This window comes from Apis cerana, linkage group LG11 (assembly GCF_029169275.1).
Source record: "Apis cerana isolate GH-2021 linkage group LG11, AcerK_1.0, whole genome shotgun sequence".
Lineage (NCBI taxonomy): Eukaryota > Metazoa > Arthropoda > Insecta > Hymenoptera > Apidae > Apis > Apis cerana.
In genome coordinates, this window is record NC_083862.1 from 1,467,458 (window position 1) to 1,481,267 (window position 13,810).

The following is a 13,810-nucleotide window of genomic DNA, read 5'->3' on the forward strand; positions in this document are numbered from 1 at the left end:
TCCGCGTCGGACTTCTTTTGTTCTTTGTTTCGCGCAACGATCAAAGATATCGAAAGGAGAATATATGTGAAAATAATTTTTTGGCTAGGGTGAATCTTTAATCTGCAGCAACCTTCACGCGGTGAGATCTGGGTAAATATTATTTGATATACGATTATTAATTATATTACGAGTGATATAATTATATAGGAAATAATATTAGCTGCAATATCGCGATTATATTTTTGTAATAATCGTTTAATAGTAATCCGTAGATTTTTCAAAAGTTTTATTTTGTCATTAATAGAAGAAATCATTATACGTAGAGGATGAAATATTTTCACCTTTTCGAGATCGGTATTTCAGAACATGTGTCGATAAGATCTCAAAATCTCTTTACTCGGAGGATAAGTAATTCCAGAAATGCGATTGAGCGACATCTGATGAAAATTTTAAAAAGTTGCAAGGATAACTGGTTTCTAGAGATATCGAGTAGATGGCGCTCGTGTACGATTTCATAGGCGGGCTTATAAAATACTCGATAGAAAATGAAATATAGATGATCAATTCGTCATTTATATTTAATCTTAAACATTTATACAATTTATTTAAAAATCTACACTTGAATAGTATAACAACACGCATAATATTGCAATTTCTATTTTTTACTACTTAGGTACAATGATTGTATTCACATCCTTAAGTGATAGAATATTTTACAATAAAATTGTGCGTAGTACACCCTGTATAAAAATTGTAATTTCATTTCCACGCTTACGGATTAGATGTATATTATGTATTTGGCTTTCGTGCAGATGCATCGGTAAATCTAAATTATATTGCTTTCGAGTGTTAAATTAAGGCACTTATAAAAACCATGATAACAATAATTATAGCAAAGAACGTGCATCATGCATCTCGTGTAAGAAAATATTGATGATCAAATCATTGCGTGCAAGTCTTCATCAAGAATAAATTCCTTTATAAAATTCTTATCGTTTTAATCGATAAGTCGTTCAGTCGATCGATAGGGCAAGTTTATCACCGGTAAAGAAAAGTGTTCCAAATGTATCTGGCTATTGCTACGAGCTCATCGCAATATTCGAAAATATTATTATCGCTAAATCATAATTTCAGTCTTTTTTAATATACTACATCAACTTTTCACCGATCTGTTAGAAATATTTCGAAATCATTATCTAAAGAGATCAGAAGACAAAGGTACACGATGATTCACTAGAACAGTGTTTCTCAACCTGTACAAGTCGCCTCGTATTACAATTTTTTTAACTTTTAATCGTAAGGTGACCAAATATATACCTTTTAATTTATCTATCTACACAATTCAGTCGTTATTTTTGAAAATTTTACGTTACATTCGAATGGCGAAAGGATCGAGAAACGCTGCATTTGAGCCTCAAGTTTTCGCGACAGATGTCGCGTCGGAGTTACGCCTACAGTTGCGCGGATCCTCTCCACGCGGAATCGAATCCGCATGCGGTGTCCGAATCCGAGTCGTTGTTCTGTTGCGTTTTGGAAGCTGCAGAACCGACGGCTGTCGTGGAGGTTGGTCGACGATGCATCTGTTGACTCGATCGAGAAACTTTCCCTTGAAGAAGCGGGGTGGTCGGTTGACTGGCAGCTTGGTGTTCCCTTAACGAACTGAAATCCTGAGCACGGCGACTTCTTCTTTTCTTGATAGGCGCGTACTTTGGCGGCGGCATCATTTTTTGATCCAACTAACAATTCGAAAAATTTCTTTTTTAATTTTCGCGGTATTCCTTTTTTTTTTCACCCTTGGACGAGGTTTTAAGTGATAATTACTTTTTCAACAGATTTTTATAATTTTGAAACGAAACGTTAGAGAAATATCCGTATAGAGGTGTTTCTTAAAATAATACAATTTCTCTCCAGCTGCGTTGATGTTAAATTCGCGAGAATGTTGGTCGCATAATATTCGAAGAGAGGAGGGATGAATGGATGGATGTGCGGTGGTATGCTTCGTCCAAGGGTTGAATAATTAGAGGGTTAACCAGTGGAGGGAGAGAGATCGGGGTATCGAGCAATTTTCGCTCTTCCTTTCTCCTCTACCTGCACATTGTCCGCCGATCCCCAACTCTTGTGTATCTTCTCGTGGTTGCTGCTGGCGCTGCTAGTTGCCACACCCAGGAACTGGCTGAACGCTTCCGTCGTACGTTTCACGCGTACGTTCAGCGAGCCAATACGCAGGAAACCAAGATCTTTCTCTGCGTGTTCAACCAATCATCGTGTTACCACTTTGCAATCATCCTCTCGCGCGCACTCCCTTCGAACTTTTCTCTTTTCTCTCTCTCTCTTTTTTTTGGTGAACTTGTCGAAAGGATACTTTTTTTTTCAAAAAACAAGCTTATTCTTTTTTCTTTTTAAACTGCCTTTGTTGCATTTTTTCGAGAATTTTCATGTTGCATGCATCTACCGTTGAAGATATCTAGGGATAACTAGATAATACGAGTGCCTCTTTATATGTCGTTTTCATTTTTTTTTTTTTTTTCGATATCGCAATTTACATAGGAAAATTTTTGAAAAATTAGATTTTTAAGATTTTTGTTGATTAGAGAGAGGGAGAGAGAAAGGTTTTTCAAGTAGGTAAAAGAAAGGTGTATTCGTATAGATATAGATCTATATAGGAGACAGATGCACAAGTTTGTAAGGGATGATTGTTCTCTACGAGAAATAAAAGTTACCAATATTCTAATTCTTTTTAAATTTCCATTTTCGTTCTAAGGAGATAATACTGTGGATAGAAAAATAAAATAAAATAAAATAAAAGTAACAGGTTGAAAGAAAATTGTACTACAAAAACCATATTCTACCATTAAACATCGACGTGTATATATATATATACTACTACTTCACAGAGCTGGTCGATGCATGCACTGACTACCGATTAAATTAGTAAAAATCGGACTCCATGCGGATTATTTCTTACCTGCATGCTTTTTCCTTGCTTTTATTTCTGAAATAAAATAGAAAATCATTTGAGACTGTTTTTGTGGAGACAGGGTTGGAATTCGAGGAAGAGCAAGGATTAATTAGAACACGGATACTATATATAGATAGACAGAATTAGTCATCGTGGTTAGAAGATGTTAGAACGACAGCTTGTGCTTGTATTTGCAAATCGTCGTTATTGGTTAATTACGATGTAGAAGAGCTCTAATAATTTTCAGTGCTCAATAATAACGAGTTAAAATACGAGATGAAAATAAACTTTGGAAAATTTTTAACCATTCACGTCGATCGAATAAAAATTGCCTCGATTAAAAATTGTTCTCCGATCGAAAATTGACGTAAAATTATCAAGCACCGATCCGAATACGAACTCTTTCCTCGGCGAACGAGTAGATAGATATCGTTCGTCAAAGACGATTAAAAACCGAACGGAGATACTTTAATCCGATTGAAAATTCGTGTTATCGTTATATCGCGAGATCGAAGCTGTCAGATTCCGTCCGGATTCGAGAGTCTGAATCGATTTGAAAGAGTAAAACTTTCGAAAAATAACGGTACATCTCGCTAGGGAACACTAGGTCGTGCTAGGGGACACCAGACACATTTGAAATTTACTAGGGAAAACGCTACATTTTTTTTCAACACCAGTGTCCAATAATTCTCTTTTTCAAACGAATTCACACCCTCGAGATCGAAGAGAAGCGAACAACTTGTGACGCGAATAATTGCCTCGTCGATCTAGTGAATTTAGATTTCTAGGTGCAACGCGTGGAAACGTGGGGAGTCTAGGGGGAAATCGGTCATGCTTTTCGACTCGCATGCTTTTTTATTATACGTTACAAAACTAGACGCGCAACTGAAAGTGACAAAACTGAAGAAAAAAAAAAAAACATCGACTGATCATTATTAGCCGGCGATACGTGTACGCGCGTGCGTGTGTCTGTGTGTGTGTGTGTAACAGCTCGAATTCTTTTTTCCTTTTTCCCCCCCCTTTTTCCACGACTCTCCCCGACGTCAACATCGTGTTACGCGATCGGCAAAGAGCATAAACGTGTAAATCGTGCGAGATAAAATCGCGAGGCTGTTATACAATAGGAAACGTTCACACACCGCCGGCTATGGAAGGGTTAAAGTCACATCGTTTCTACGGTGCAAGGAGTGTTTTCAGGTACTACTGCCACTTCGATTGATCGTTCCCGTTCTCGAATCGAGGAGCAAATCGTTTTTTTTTTTTTTTTAGGAAACAAACGCGAGGAATTATCTCGTTATTTCTTTTTTATTTTCTTGTCTCTTTTCTCTTTCTCGCCCTTTTTTTTCGAAACACGCGTTGCGTCAAGGCTTCGAGAGTATTCGCAACGTGAGAATATAAATCGTTACACAAGATGCGGTGTGATTTTTTTTTTTTTTTTAATCGTGTCCAAGTATTTGTTAAAAGCGCAACATAGTTAAATGACGACAACACATGACATCGTTAAATGATGTACATAAAAAAAAAAAAACAAACAATAAATGGTAAAAATCCACGCGACGGTGCAAATAGTCTCACATGTTTCGTATACGTGTTTTACAGAGAGCGATTAACGGAGCTGGGGAAATTATTTTTCCAAAAATAATACACTCTTCCCAAAAATAATTCAAACTCGATTTCACACTTTCTCCTATATTTTCCCCAGCTCTGCCGATAAGAACGTCACAAGAAATATATCGTAACATCGATTAATATGCAATTCACATTATCGAGAAAGCGAAGATTCACGTGACTCACAAATTTCGGGAATGAACGGGTCCACCATTCTCGTCGAGTATCGATCAAAAACAAAAAATGAAAAAAAAAATACACATTATTCCGCCCTCCTAGGTTAAAATTCTACCGCGATTCTAAAATCAAAAAAAAACAAAAAATAAATAAATAAATTAGAAAAAACCCCTCGCCAAAAGACGTCCAATAACAACATCCAATTCGTTTCATCGATCATTTTAACCAAAGTGGGCAAACGGATGACGGTATTCACGACAATCGTAGAATAATAATTCTGCCTCTCTCTCTGGATGGACCCGCGGATTCTCGCGTCAATACTCACGTCAGCGTCGACAAAAGTGACAGTGTTCATACGTTACTCTAAGGTGCGGCTACTTTAATCTTGCGACACAAGCGCTTTACTACTTTAGCAGAGGTGTGCTTCTGAACTTGCCTGAGCGTAGCGGCAGCAGTAATCCCTACAACAGAAGAATACTTCCAGAGCCCCGATACTCACCGAGAACAGAGGACAGAGGACGACAGAGGGGGCAGAGAGAGATAGATAGAGATAGATGGATGGAATAAAGAGCCCGAGAAACCATATTACGCCGCATTCTATTTCGACGCTATTGCGCTCGATACGCGGTACACCTGTCTTCACCACCTTCTCTTTGCTCTTCTCCTTCGAGAGAAGTGGGGGAACAGGAATTAACTTTTCCATTTTGCTGCTGTGTCACTTCGTGGATTGCATGGATCGTTCCTCTGATCGAGGAGAGGAGGGAGGAGGGATATTATGACAAGGCGAGAATGATGTTTAAGAAGAAGAAGAAAGAGGAAGAAGCAATTGCCAAGATAATCTACTCTAGAAATAGACCCCAGACTGGATGCAACAGTGGTGTATGTGATGTAAAATCGGGGAATTTAGAGGGAATGGAAGGGAACGGAACGAATGCAAAACGCCACGCATGCTGTGCTGCCCCGTTCGACAAACTAGAGAAAAAGAAAAGGCACTTGGGACATGCGCACGATCGGGACGGAGGAGGCTGAAAAAGTAAAAAAAAAAAAAAAGACTGGAGAACAATAACCAAAGAAGCGTACGAAAGCTGTGCAGCAAATTGCGGTGTACTTTGGTGATTTGTAATAATAATGGAGCGTGATATTGGTTTTATCCTAAATCTTCATTTCCCTAGATATTTCCCTAGGATGAAGGAGGAGGAGGATAGAAAATTAACCATCGTTCGAATTCTTGGAATCCTTTTAAAAAATCTCTTTTTTCGTGAATAACACGTTGTATAAATTTATATATCGACAGAAAAATTTAACTTTGGGACCCGACCCAAGTTTTCACCAAGAGTTGAAAAGCATCTACTGGAATATAAGAAGATGGAATAACAAAGAAGTTGAAGAATATGATAAGAGTGTCGTAACTGCTCGACACGTATCCGAGAGCTTCCGTAACCCGTTCTCGCGACGCAGTTTTAATCGAGTCGAAAACACGGGCCGGCTTTTAAGATACGATCGACAGGGGAATCCCCCCTGTCGGAATCCTTCCCCTCTCGATATCGCGTAACTTTAATCGAGTTCGAGGCGACAATCGTCCTCGACTTCTCAGAAAGGACTCCTCTGTTAGTTATATTCTCGAATTGCGCAATTCGTCGTTACGTGTAATGCATAATCGAGAATTTTTTAAATATGGTTTCGAATAAAGGAAATAATTTGGACACTCGAATATCTGTCGACTCTGAAAAATTTTCGTTCCTTTAATTCGTCCGCAACGAGCATATGGAACATTTAGAAGAAGCTCATTTCGTGAACAATAACATCTCTCTCGATTATTCAACTTGACTTGCGGCTCGTGTAATACAACAAATAACGTTCCTCTCGTTTCCTCTCGTTTCGATATTTTCTCTTCTCTCTTTTTCTTCTCTTGCTCTCGGAGAATTTCTTTTCTCCCCTCGCGCGAAACGAACAGTACTTACTGCGGAAGGTGTCCTGACTGACAGCGGCCTCCTGGGAGACCAAGTATTGTCTCGCCTTCTTCCCGCTGTAGTCCCGTATCTCCTGGTTCGCGGCTGTGAATAAGTAAGCGAAACGAGTAAATAATAAATGGGATGCAGATGTGGAATACTTGCGGGCATCTATGCTCGAGAAAGTTTTAAGATCAAGTTTTGTCATCGAGTCCGTTTATCGAGTGGATAATATTTGGATAATAAAGGATAATTAACACTAGATTCACTGTTGGACAGTTTGTTTTTTACTGAAATCCGAATCTTTTTGCCGGGTATGTTAAAATATTTTTGTAAATACTGCAAGAAATAAATTACAGGTAAACTCTATCTTGTTAGATTTAATGGAAATATAATTGGGATTGAATTCTTAATCGAAAGAGAGGATTCTTTCTCTGCGTAATAATCCAGGCATGGCTGCCAAATTGTAAAACGTAAAATATTTTCCTCGTTATCGGCATCTTTTATTTCAATATCTCAATATTTGAAATAATACGCGTTCTTTCGTTATACGGTTATTCTCGTGATAATTTTCATTCCCATCGTCGTTGGAATCTTTAATTTCGTTTATTTTTCTTATTATTCTTTCTTATCAATTCCATCAAGTCTTTCGAAGACTTGCACGTCATAATTTTTCTTTTTTCTTTTTAACGTTGAAATTATCTCTCACGAAAATTTATTTGTTCAATAAAATAATAAAATAGATTCGCTTACGAGAATCGCGAATTCTTTTCCCTGCAAAATTCACCGTTAAAGGGATTATTTGTTGTCGCGATTATAAACAATTTGTTCGATCATGTATTTATTAAACAGTCATTTGATATTGTTTTTCCTCATTCATTGTTAATTCATTTTTATTATTTAATTGATCTATATAAATTGACCCGTCAAATTGACGAGATTTCGTAAAAATATACAACATCTAGAAATAACAAAATATAAATGTTTCAGAGAAAATATATATTTGCTACATCAAGAAACCAATGTTTATAAGAATAATATTTGCATATTCGGAATTTTTCAGCATAAAATCCGTCAAATCTAGTGTTAAATAAGTGAAATGTATATTCTTTCGACACTTTGACTCTTGGAATCCAATCATCGAAACGACTCGATGATCACTTTTCACTAGAGACATCGAAAATGTTGATAGCTCGTTTTTTCTCAACGTTTCATCGTACTCACCGTACACTTGGACCAACAAGTTGAAGATATTCTCATGATCGAACTGCATCGCGATATGTAACGGCGTGTACCCCTGGAAAATTGGATGAATAATGGAGATTAAACGAGCCAGCAAAGATTTTCCATAAGATTTTTTTTTTTTTTCCATAAACGAGGGATCCACGTAACGAGGATCGAATCCTTAAACAGGAACAGGGAGCTCCGCGGGAAAAAAACGTTCCATCGATGGCTTATCGCCTTCCCATTTTCTCTGGGATGAAGGAAAGGAAAATGGAAAAGCCGACGGTGAAGGGAAAACAATGAGGAATTAATGACATCTTATTATGAATATCACTCGGTAGCGTGCGAATCCCCCAACGATATTATCTTGCTCGCCTTCCCGTGCAATCCTGAGATTGAAACGGCTCGCGTGGATAGATTGACGCACGCGTGAATTATCTTTCGAGATCCATCCCTCCTGATTCTCAACAAATTCGCTATTATTATATATCTTTTCTTTTCTTTTTTTTTTTTTTTAATTTAAAATAGTAAAGAAAAGTGGAATATTTTATTTTTCTACTTGGAAAGTTTTGTATCGATGAGCAAGATTCTAGGGGAAACTAGGATGAAGCAAGTAATTAATCGTTATATTAATAATCAAGGAATGAGTGTAATTAATCGATGAGTCGAATAATAATGAGAAAATGTAAAATTGTATCATAAAAAGACTTTTTTTCTAAAAGATGTGAGTAATCAAGATTCTAGGAGAAACTAAAATGTACAAGTAATTAATATTAATAATCAAAGGATGAATATAACTAATCGACGAATCAAATATTCTCGAGAAAATATAAAACTGTATTATAAAAAGACTTTTTTTCTAGAAGATGTGAATAATTAAGATTCTAGGGAAAACTAGAATAAAGCAAGTAATTAATATTAATAATCAAGGAATGAGTGTAATTAATCGATGAGTCAAATAATAATAAGAAAATATAAAATTATTATATAAAGACTAAAAGTTATAAAAAGACTTTTTTTCTAGAAGATATGAATAATCAAGATACTAGGGGAAACTAGAATGAACAAGTAATTAATATTAATAATCAAGGAATGAGTGTAATTAATCGATGAGTCAAATAATAATGAGAAAATATAAAATTGTATCATAAAAGACTTTTTCTAGAAGATATGAATAATCAAGATACTAGGGGAAACTAGAATGAACAAGTAATTAATATTAATAATCAAAGGATGAATATAACTAATCGACGAAGTGAATAATCAAGATACTAGGGGAAACTGGAATGAACAAGTAATTAATATCAATAATCAAAGGATGAATATAACTAATCGACGAATCAAGTATTCTCGAGAAAATATAAACCGAGTATTATGTGAATAATTAAGATTCTAGGGAAAACTATAATGAACAAGTAATCAATATTAGTAATCAAAGGATGAATATAACTAATCGACGAATCAAATAATCTCGAGAAAATGTATTATAAAATTTTTTTTTTAAAAGATGTGAATAATCAAGATTCTAGGGGAAACTAGGAATTAATCCTTATAACCGAGGGACGAATACAACTAGGATGAATTAAATTTCTCCTTTCCTTGTAATTAAGTGCTCGCACAACCCTGACTTATCTCGATACGATCTATCTAGATGAAACGAAGATGGGAGGAGGAAAAAAGAGATAAGAATCGTGTCACTCACGTTTACACTCTTAACGACACGTCCCTTTTTTTCGCGCCTCCTCGTCTATCGCCACTGAACGCGCAAAGAGGAAGAACGAAAAAAAAAAAAAGAAGAAGAAAAAAGAAAGAGTGGACGCCGTGAAATGGCGCGGAATCGATGTTACGCGAAATCGTGGTGGAGGGACCGTTATCTGGCAATTAGTATCTCGTAGGTAGATGGCGGCAGGTGAGAGAGAGGATCGCTTTTCCCGCGGCAGGAAACAGCCGCCAACCATTTTCCATCTACCCGTTCACTGTTCCACTCAGAGAGATATCAACGATACGCGATCGGTGCATCGAGTAACGCGGATAAATTAATAATTCAGCAGCCTCTTAAGATTTCGATCTTTCGAATAATTTAACAGTGGCCTGAAGAAAACTAGGAACGATTATAAAATCTCGGGTTAAGGATTCCCATTTTTATCAGACATTTCTGCTCGAGCAGGGAGATCAATTTTTATCTTAGAGCATCTCGAGGAAACGTTTTTACCGAATTTAACAGAGGCTACCAATATTTCGTTAGTATTTCTCCATTCTCACTCTTACTCTTCTTTCAAAGTTCCAATTTCTTATTCGTCGCACGAACGCGCGTCAATCATGGTGGCCGAGGATAAAAATCGCGCGGCCTTGAAATAACGTATGCAAACTCTGTACACACGAAAGCGAGCTTCGAGCACGTAGCCGGCGTCCACGATGTCCGGGCTCGATAAGTGCGACAAATTGCGCGTAATTGTGTGCGTGCATCGGTCATTATCCGATCGATCCTTTCCATCCTCGATTATAATTCCTGAAATAAAATTCAAACTGCCGCCCGTCTCGTCCAATCTCGAAACAGATTTACAGATTTTAATACCATTCCAAAACCCGTCCCCGCTAAAATAAATTATCGAAAATATCGCTCGCCCGATGCGAAACTGGCCCCCCAACAAAAAGAAGAGCCTTCCACGATAATATTCCAAATCCACGAATCTTTCCACCCGATAATATTTTTTCATTAAGACAGAAATTATAATAAATTCCTACAGCAATCCTACATCTCTCTCTCCCTCTCTCTCTCTCCCTCTCTCTCGATAACGTTATTCCTCGGATAATCGATGGTGACAAATGCAGCGAAAACCGCGGTATCATAGGCGGTACGCCGTTATCGAAACGAGGTGCCGTCGAAAGGAGAAAAAAGGGGAAAGGAGGGGGAGGGTGCCGTTCTCTCCGCAGCGAAACTCGAAAGAGAGGGACAGAGAGGGTTGGTTTTGTTCGAAAGGGTGGCTCTAATTTATCTCGCTTTAAAGTCCCCCCCGGCACGCGTAGCAGTAGGTGGGGATAGGAATAGGGGTTGCTCTTTGTCGGAGAGTCACCCTTTCTCGACTCCAATAGCGCGCGACACGTGTGCCCTCGCGACAAGTGGCGCGACACACGCACGCTCTCCCCCTTCTCTCTCTCTCTCTCTCTCGCCTCCTCCATATTTCGCCCTCACCCCTCTTTATACTTTCGACGATATTTTAAAGTAGCATTGTAGCCCCGACACGAGGAGTCACCGAGACAATATCGCCACCCCCTTCTTCTTTTTTTTCTTTTTTTTCCATTCCTCTGACCCGCTCTCGTCTCCTTTTTCCTGGGAGCAGGATTTCTCCTCTTCCTCTTTCGCGCGGGAGGGAGGAGGGGAGGGGGTGGAGAGAGTTTGGGAAACGGGACAGCTGCCGGCCACCAATATCGCACGCGCGTATATCACCCGTTGAGGATTTTCCATTTTAATATTTTTCCTACATTCGAGCCGCCTTTACGACGAGTTTAAATCATAACGGGGAGGGGGAGGTTCCGACATTTTGTATATTTCGACAGGATATTGGCTCTTATAAGAATGTGGATTCTATCTTTTTTTTTTTTTTCTTGTCTTTTATTTGTGAAGTTTTTCGGAAGCGATTCAATCACGAATAATTTGGTTTGAAGTATTTTTATATCAGGATGAGAATGATTTGTATTTACGAAACTTTTTTTTGTCTTCTTCTTCTTCGTTTGGTGAATATTAATCGTATTAATCTTATGAATAATCTTTTATCCTTATTTCATTAGTTAATTATTCGTTATGAGAATAATTTTTCATTGCGAATCGAATGTATTTGAAATGGATCATCTTCAACGATAATAAAATGAGAAGTATCAAAAACAAAGAGTACTATATTGGTCCAATTTCCGAATTAAATTAAACGTAATTGAAATAGATCACCCGGTGTGTACTTTTCACGAGGATAAACAAATAAACGAAGAATGTATCAGGGACATTCTGCTTCGGATTTTAAATCCTAGTTACACGATAATAAACGAAGAATACTATATCGTTCTTCTGAATTAAATTAAGTGTGATCGAAATGGGTCACCTGGTATAGGATAATCAATGTGAAAATATCAAGTAAACCAAGAATACTATGTTGTTCCAGTTTCTGAATTAAATTAAACGCGATTGAAATGGATCACTCGATATATTTTCCACGAAAATAAACGAAGAATATATCAGAAACATCCTGCTTCAGATTCTGAAGAACTCTATTTACGCAATAATAAATATCGAATAAACGAAGAATACTATTCTCAAATAGGTCACACCCAGTACACTTTCCTAATTGTACTCGTTTAAAATGGATCACCCAGTATAATTATTCTTAACAATAAACGTACAAACGTCGAAGAAACGAAGAATACTATACTATTCCAGCTTCTAAGTTAAATTAAGCGCGATTGAAATGGGTCACTTTCCACCCTAATTACGCTGTATTAGTTTGAAATGGATCACCCAGTATTATTATTCGCAATAACAAACGTGTCGAAGAATACTATACTACTCCAAATGGGTCACCCAGTATACTTTCCACTCTAATTATACCGCATTCGTTTGAAATGGATCACCCAGTATAAGTATTCTTAATAATAAACGTACAAACGTACAAATAAACGAAGAATACTGTACTATTCCAGCTTCTAAATTAAATTAAGCGCGATTGAAATGGATCACCAAGTATACTTTCCAGCCCAATTACGCTGCATTCGTTTTAATTGGATCACCCAGTATAATTATTCGCAATAATAAGTAAACGAAGAATACTATATCGTTTGAAATGGATCACCCAGTATAATACAATTATTCTTAATAACAAACATAAGAAATGTCGAACAAACTACACTGCTCCAGTGTTGCGAATCAAATTGCGAACGCGATGGAAATGGATCACCCGGTACACGCGAGGGATACCGCCGGTGTCTCGAGGGTCCGGCTGTGGGATCGGCATTGTCGTTGGATGTCGTACGCCCGGCAAGGATGCAGGCGCCACACGGGCGGCTTACGGGGCCCCCGTGGGGAACGGGGCACCGTTTTTTGCGGGGATTAAATGCGAGCCGATGCCGCGATAAGCCGTAGAAAACTACGCTGGAAGCGGTACCGGTGACAGATTACGCTCGTGACTACGGATCCGCCACGTACCCGGCGACATCTTGCGTTCGACATCTTGGACCGATTTCCTACCATTTGTCTATCTCCATCCATTTTTATTCGAACCAATGATATTCGATAAATCGTCTTGGGGTTGAGATTTTTTTTGCTTTTTTAATGATTCTTTTAGATTGGAGGATGTCGTCGCATGATTTGTATGAGAAATGTGAGGATCTTTCGAATTAAACGAGGGAGATTTTTAAAATTTTCTAAAACCAAAGAAAATTGTCTTGCATCAAATAAATATATAGCTAAAAATTCCATTATCTTTTCCCACCTTCGAATTCTAACCTTTCATCGAACATCGATGAGAGTAAAATTAAAAAAAAAAAAAAGAAAAGAATCTCGAAAAACGTCTCCTCGAATCTTTCTTCTCGAATTCACGAACGAGCCGTTGCTTGGTTTAATCTTAAAAATAAAAAAAAAGAAAAGAAGAGGAAAGAAAAAAAAAAAGACTTTCGTTTCGTTGCCGCGTAAAAAACAGACGCAATCCTCCGGATTCGAAACGGTTGGGATAAGGCAAGGATCGGATATTACACGGGTTGAAATTACGCGGGGCGAAAGAAGGAGCGGCGCGACGAAGGTGCCGCGTTTTTCCTCCTCTTTTTTCTCATTTGGCGGGGGAGCGTTAAAGCGGTCGAGGGGGGGGATAAGCCGCAGAAAACTACGGCGAGAGTGGTGGCTGTGACAGATTACGCCGTGCCGCAGCGA

At 38.0% G+C, this 13,810-nt stretch overlaps 1 protein-coding gene across 4 annotated transcripts in view; it reads right to left on the minus strand.

Moving 5' to 3' along the window:
- Window positions 1-542: 542 nt before the first annotated feature.
- The window catches only part of LOC107998559 (ankyrin repeat domain-containing protein SOWAHB), a 124,913-nt gene continuing 111,645 nt past the window's right edge, over window positions 543-13,810 (minus strand). The window contains exons 8-12 of one of the 4 annotated variants that reach the window (XM_062081305.1): window positions 7,900-7,972; window positions 6,688-6,780; window positions 2,948-2,974; window positions 2,071-2,225; window positions 543-1,718 (exon numbers count right to left, since the gene is read on the minus strand). In XM_062081305.1, the coding sequence (XP_061937289.1) occupies window positions 1,434-1,718; window positions 2,071-2,225; window positions 2,948-2,974; window positions 6,688-6,780; window positions 7,900-7,972 (633 nt within the window). In that variant the 3' untranslated portion in view covers window positions 543-1,433. Of the gene's footprint in view, window positions 1,719-2,070; window positions 2,226-2,947; window positions 2,975-5,162; window positions 5,188-6,687; window positions 6,781-7,899; window positions 7,973-13,810 lie in introns of those variants that run through there. The other 3 variants (XM_062081307.1, XM_062081306.1, XM_062081308.1) reach the window with 3 other exon arrangements.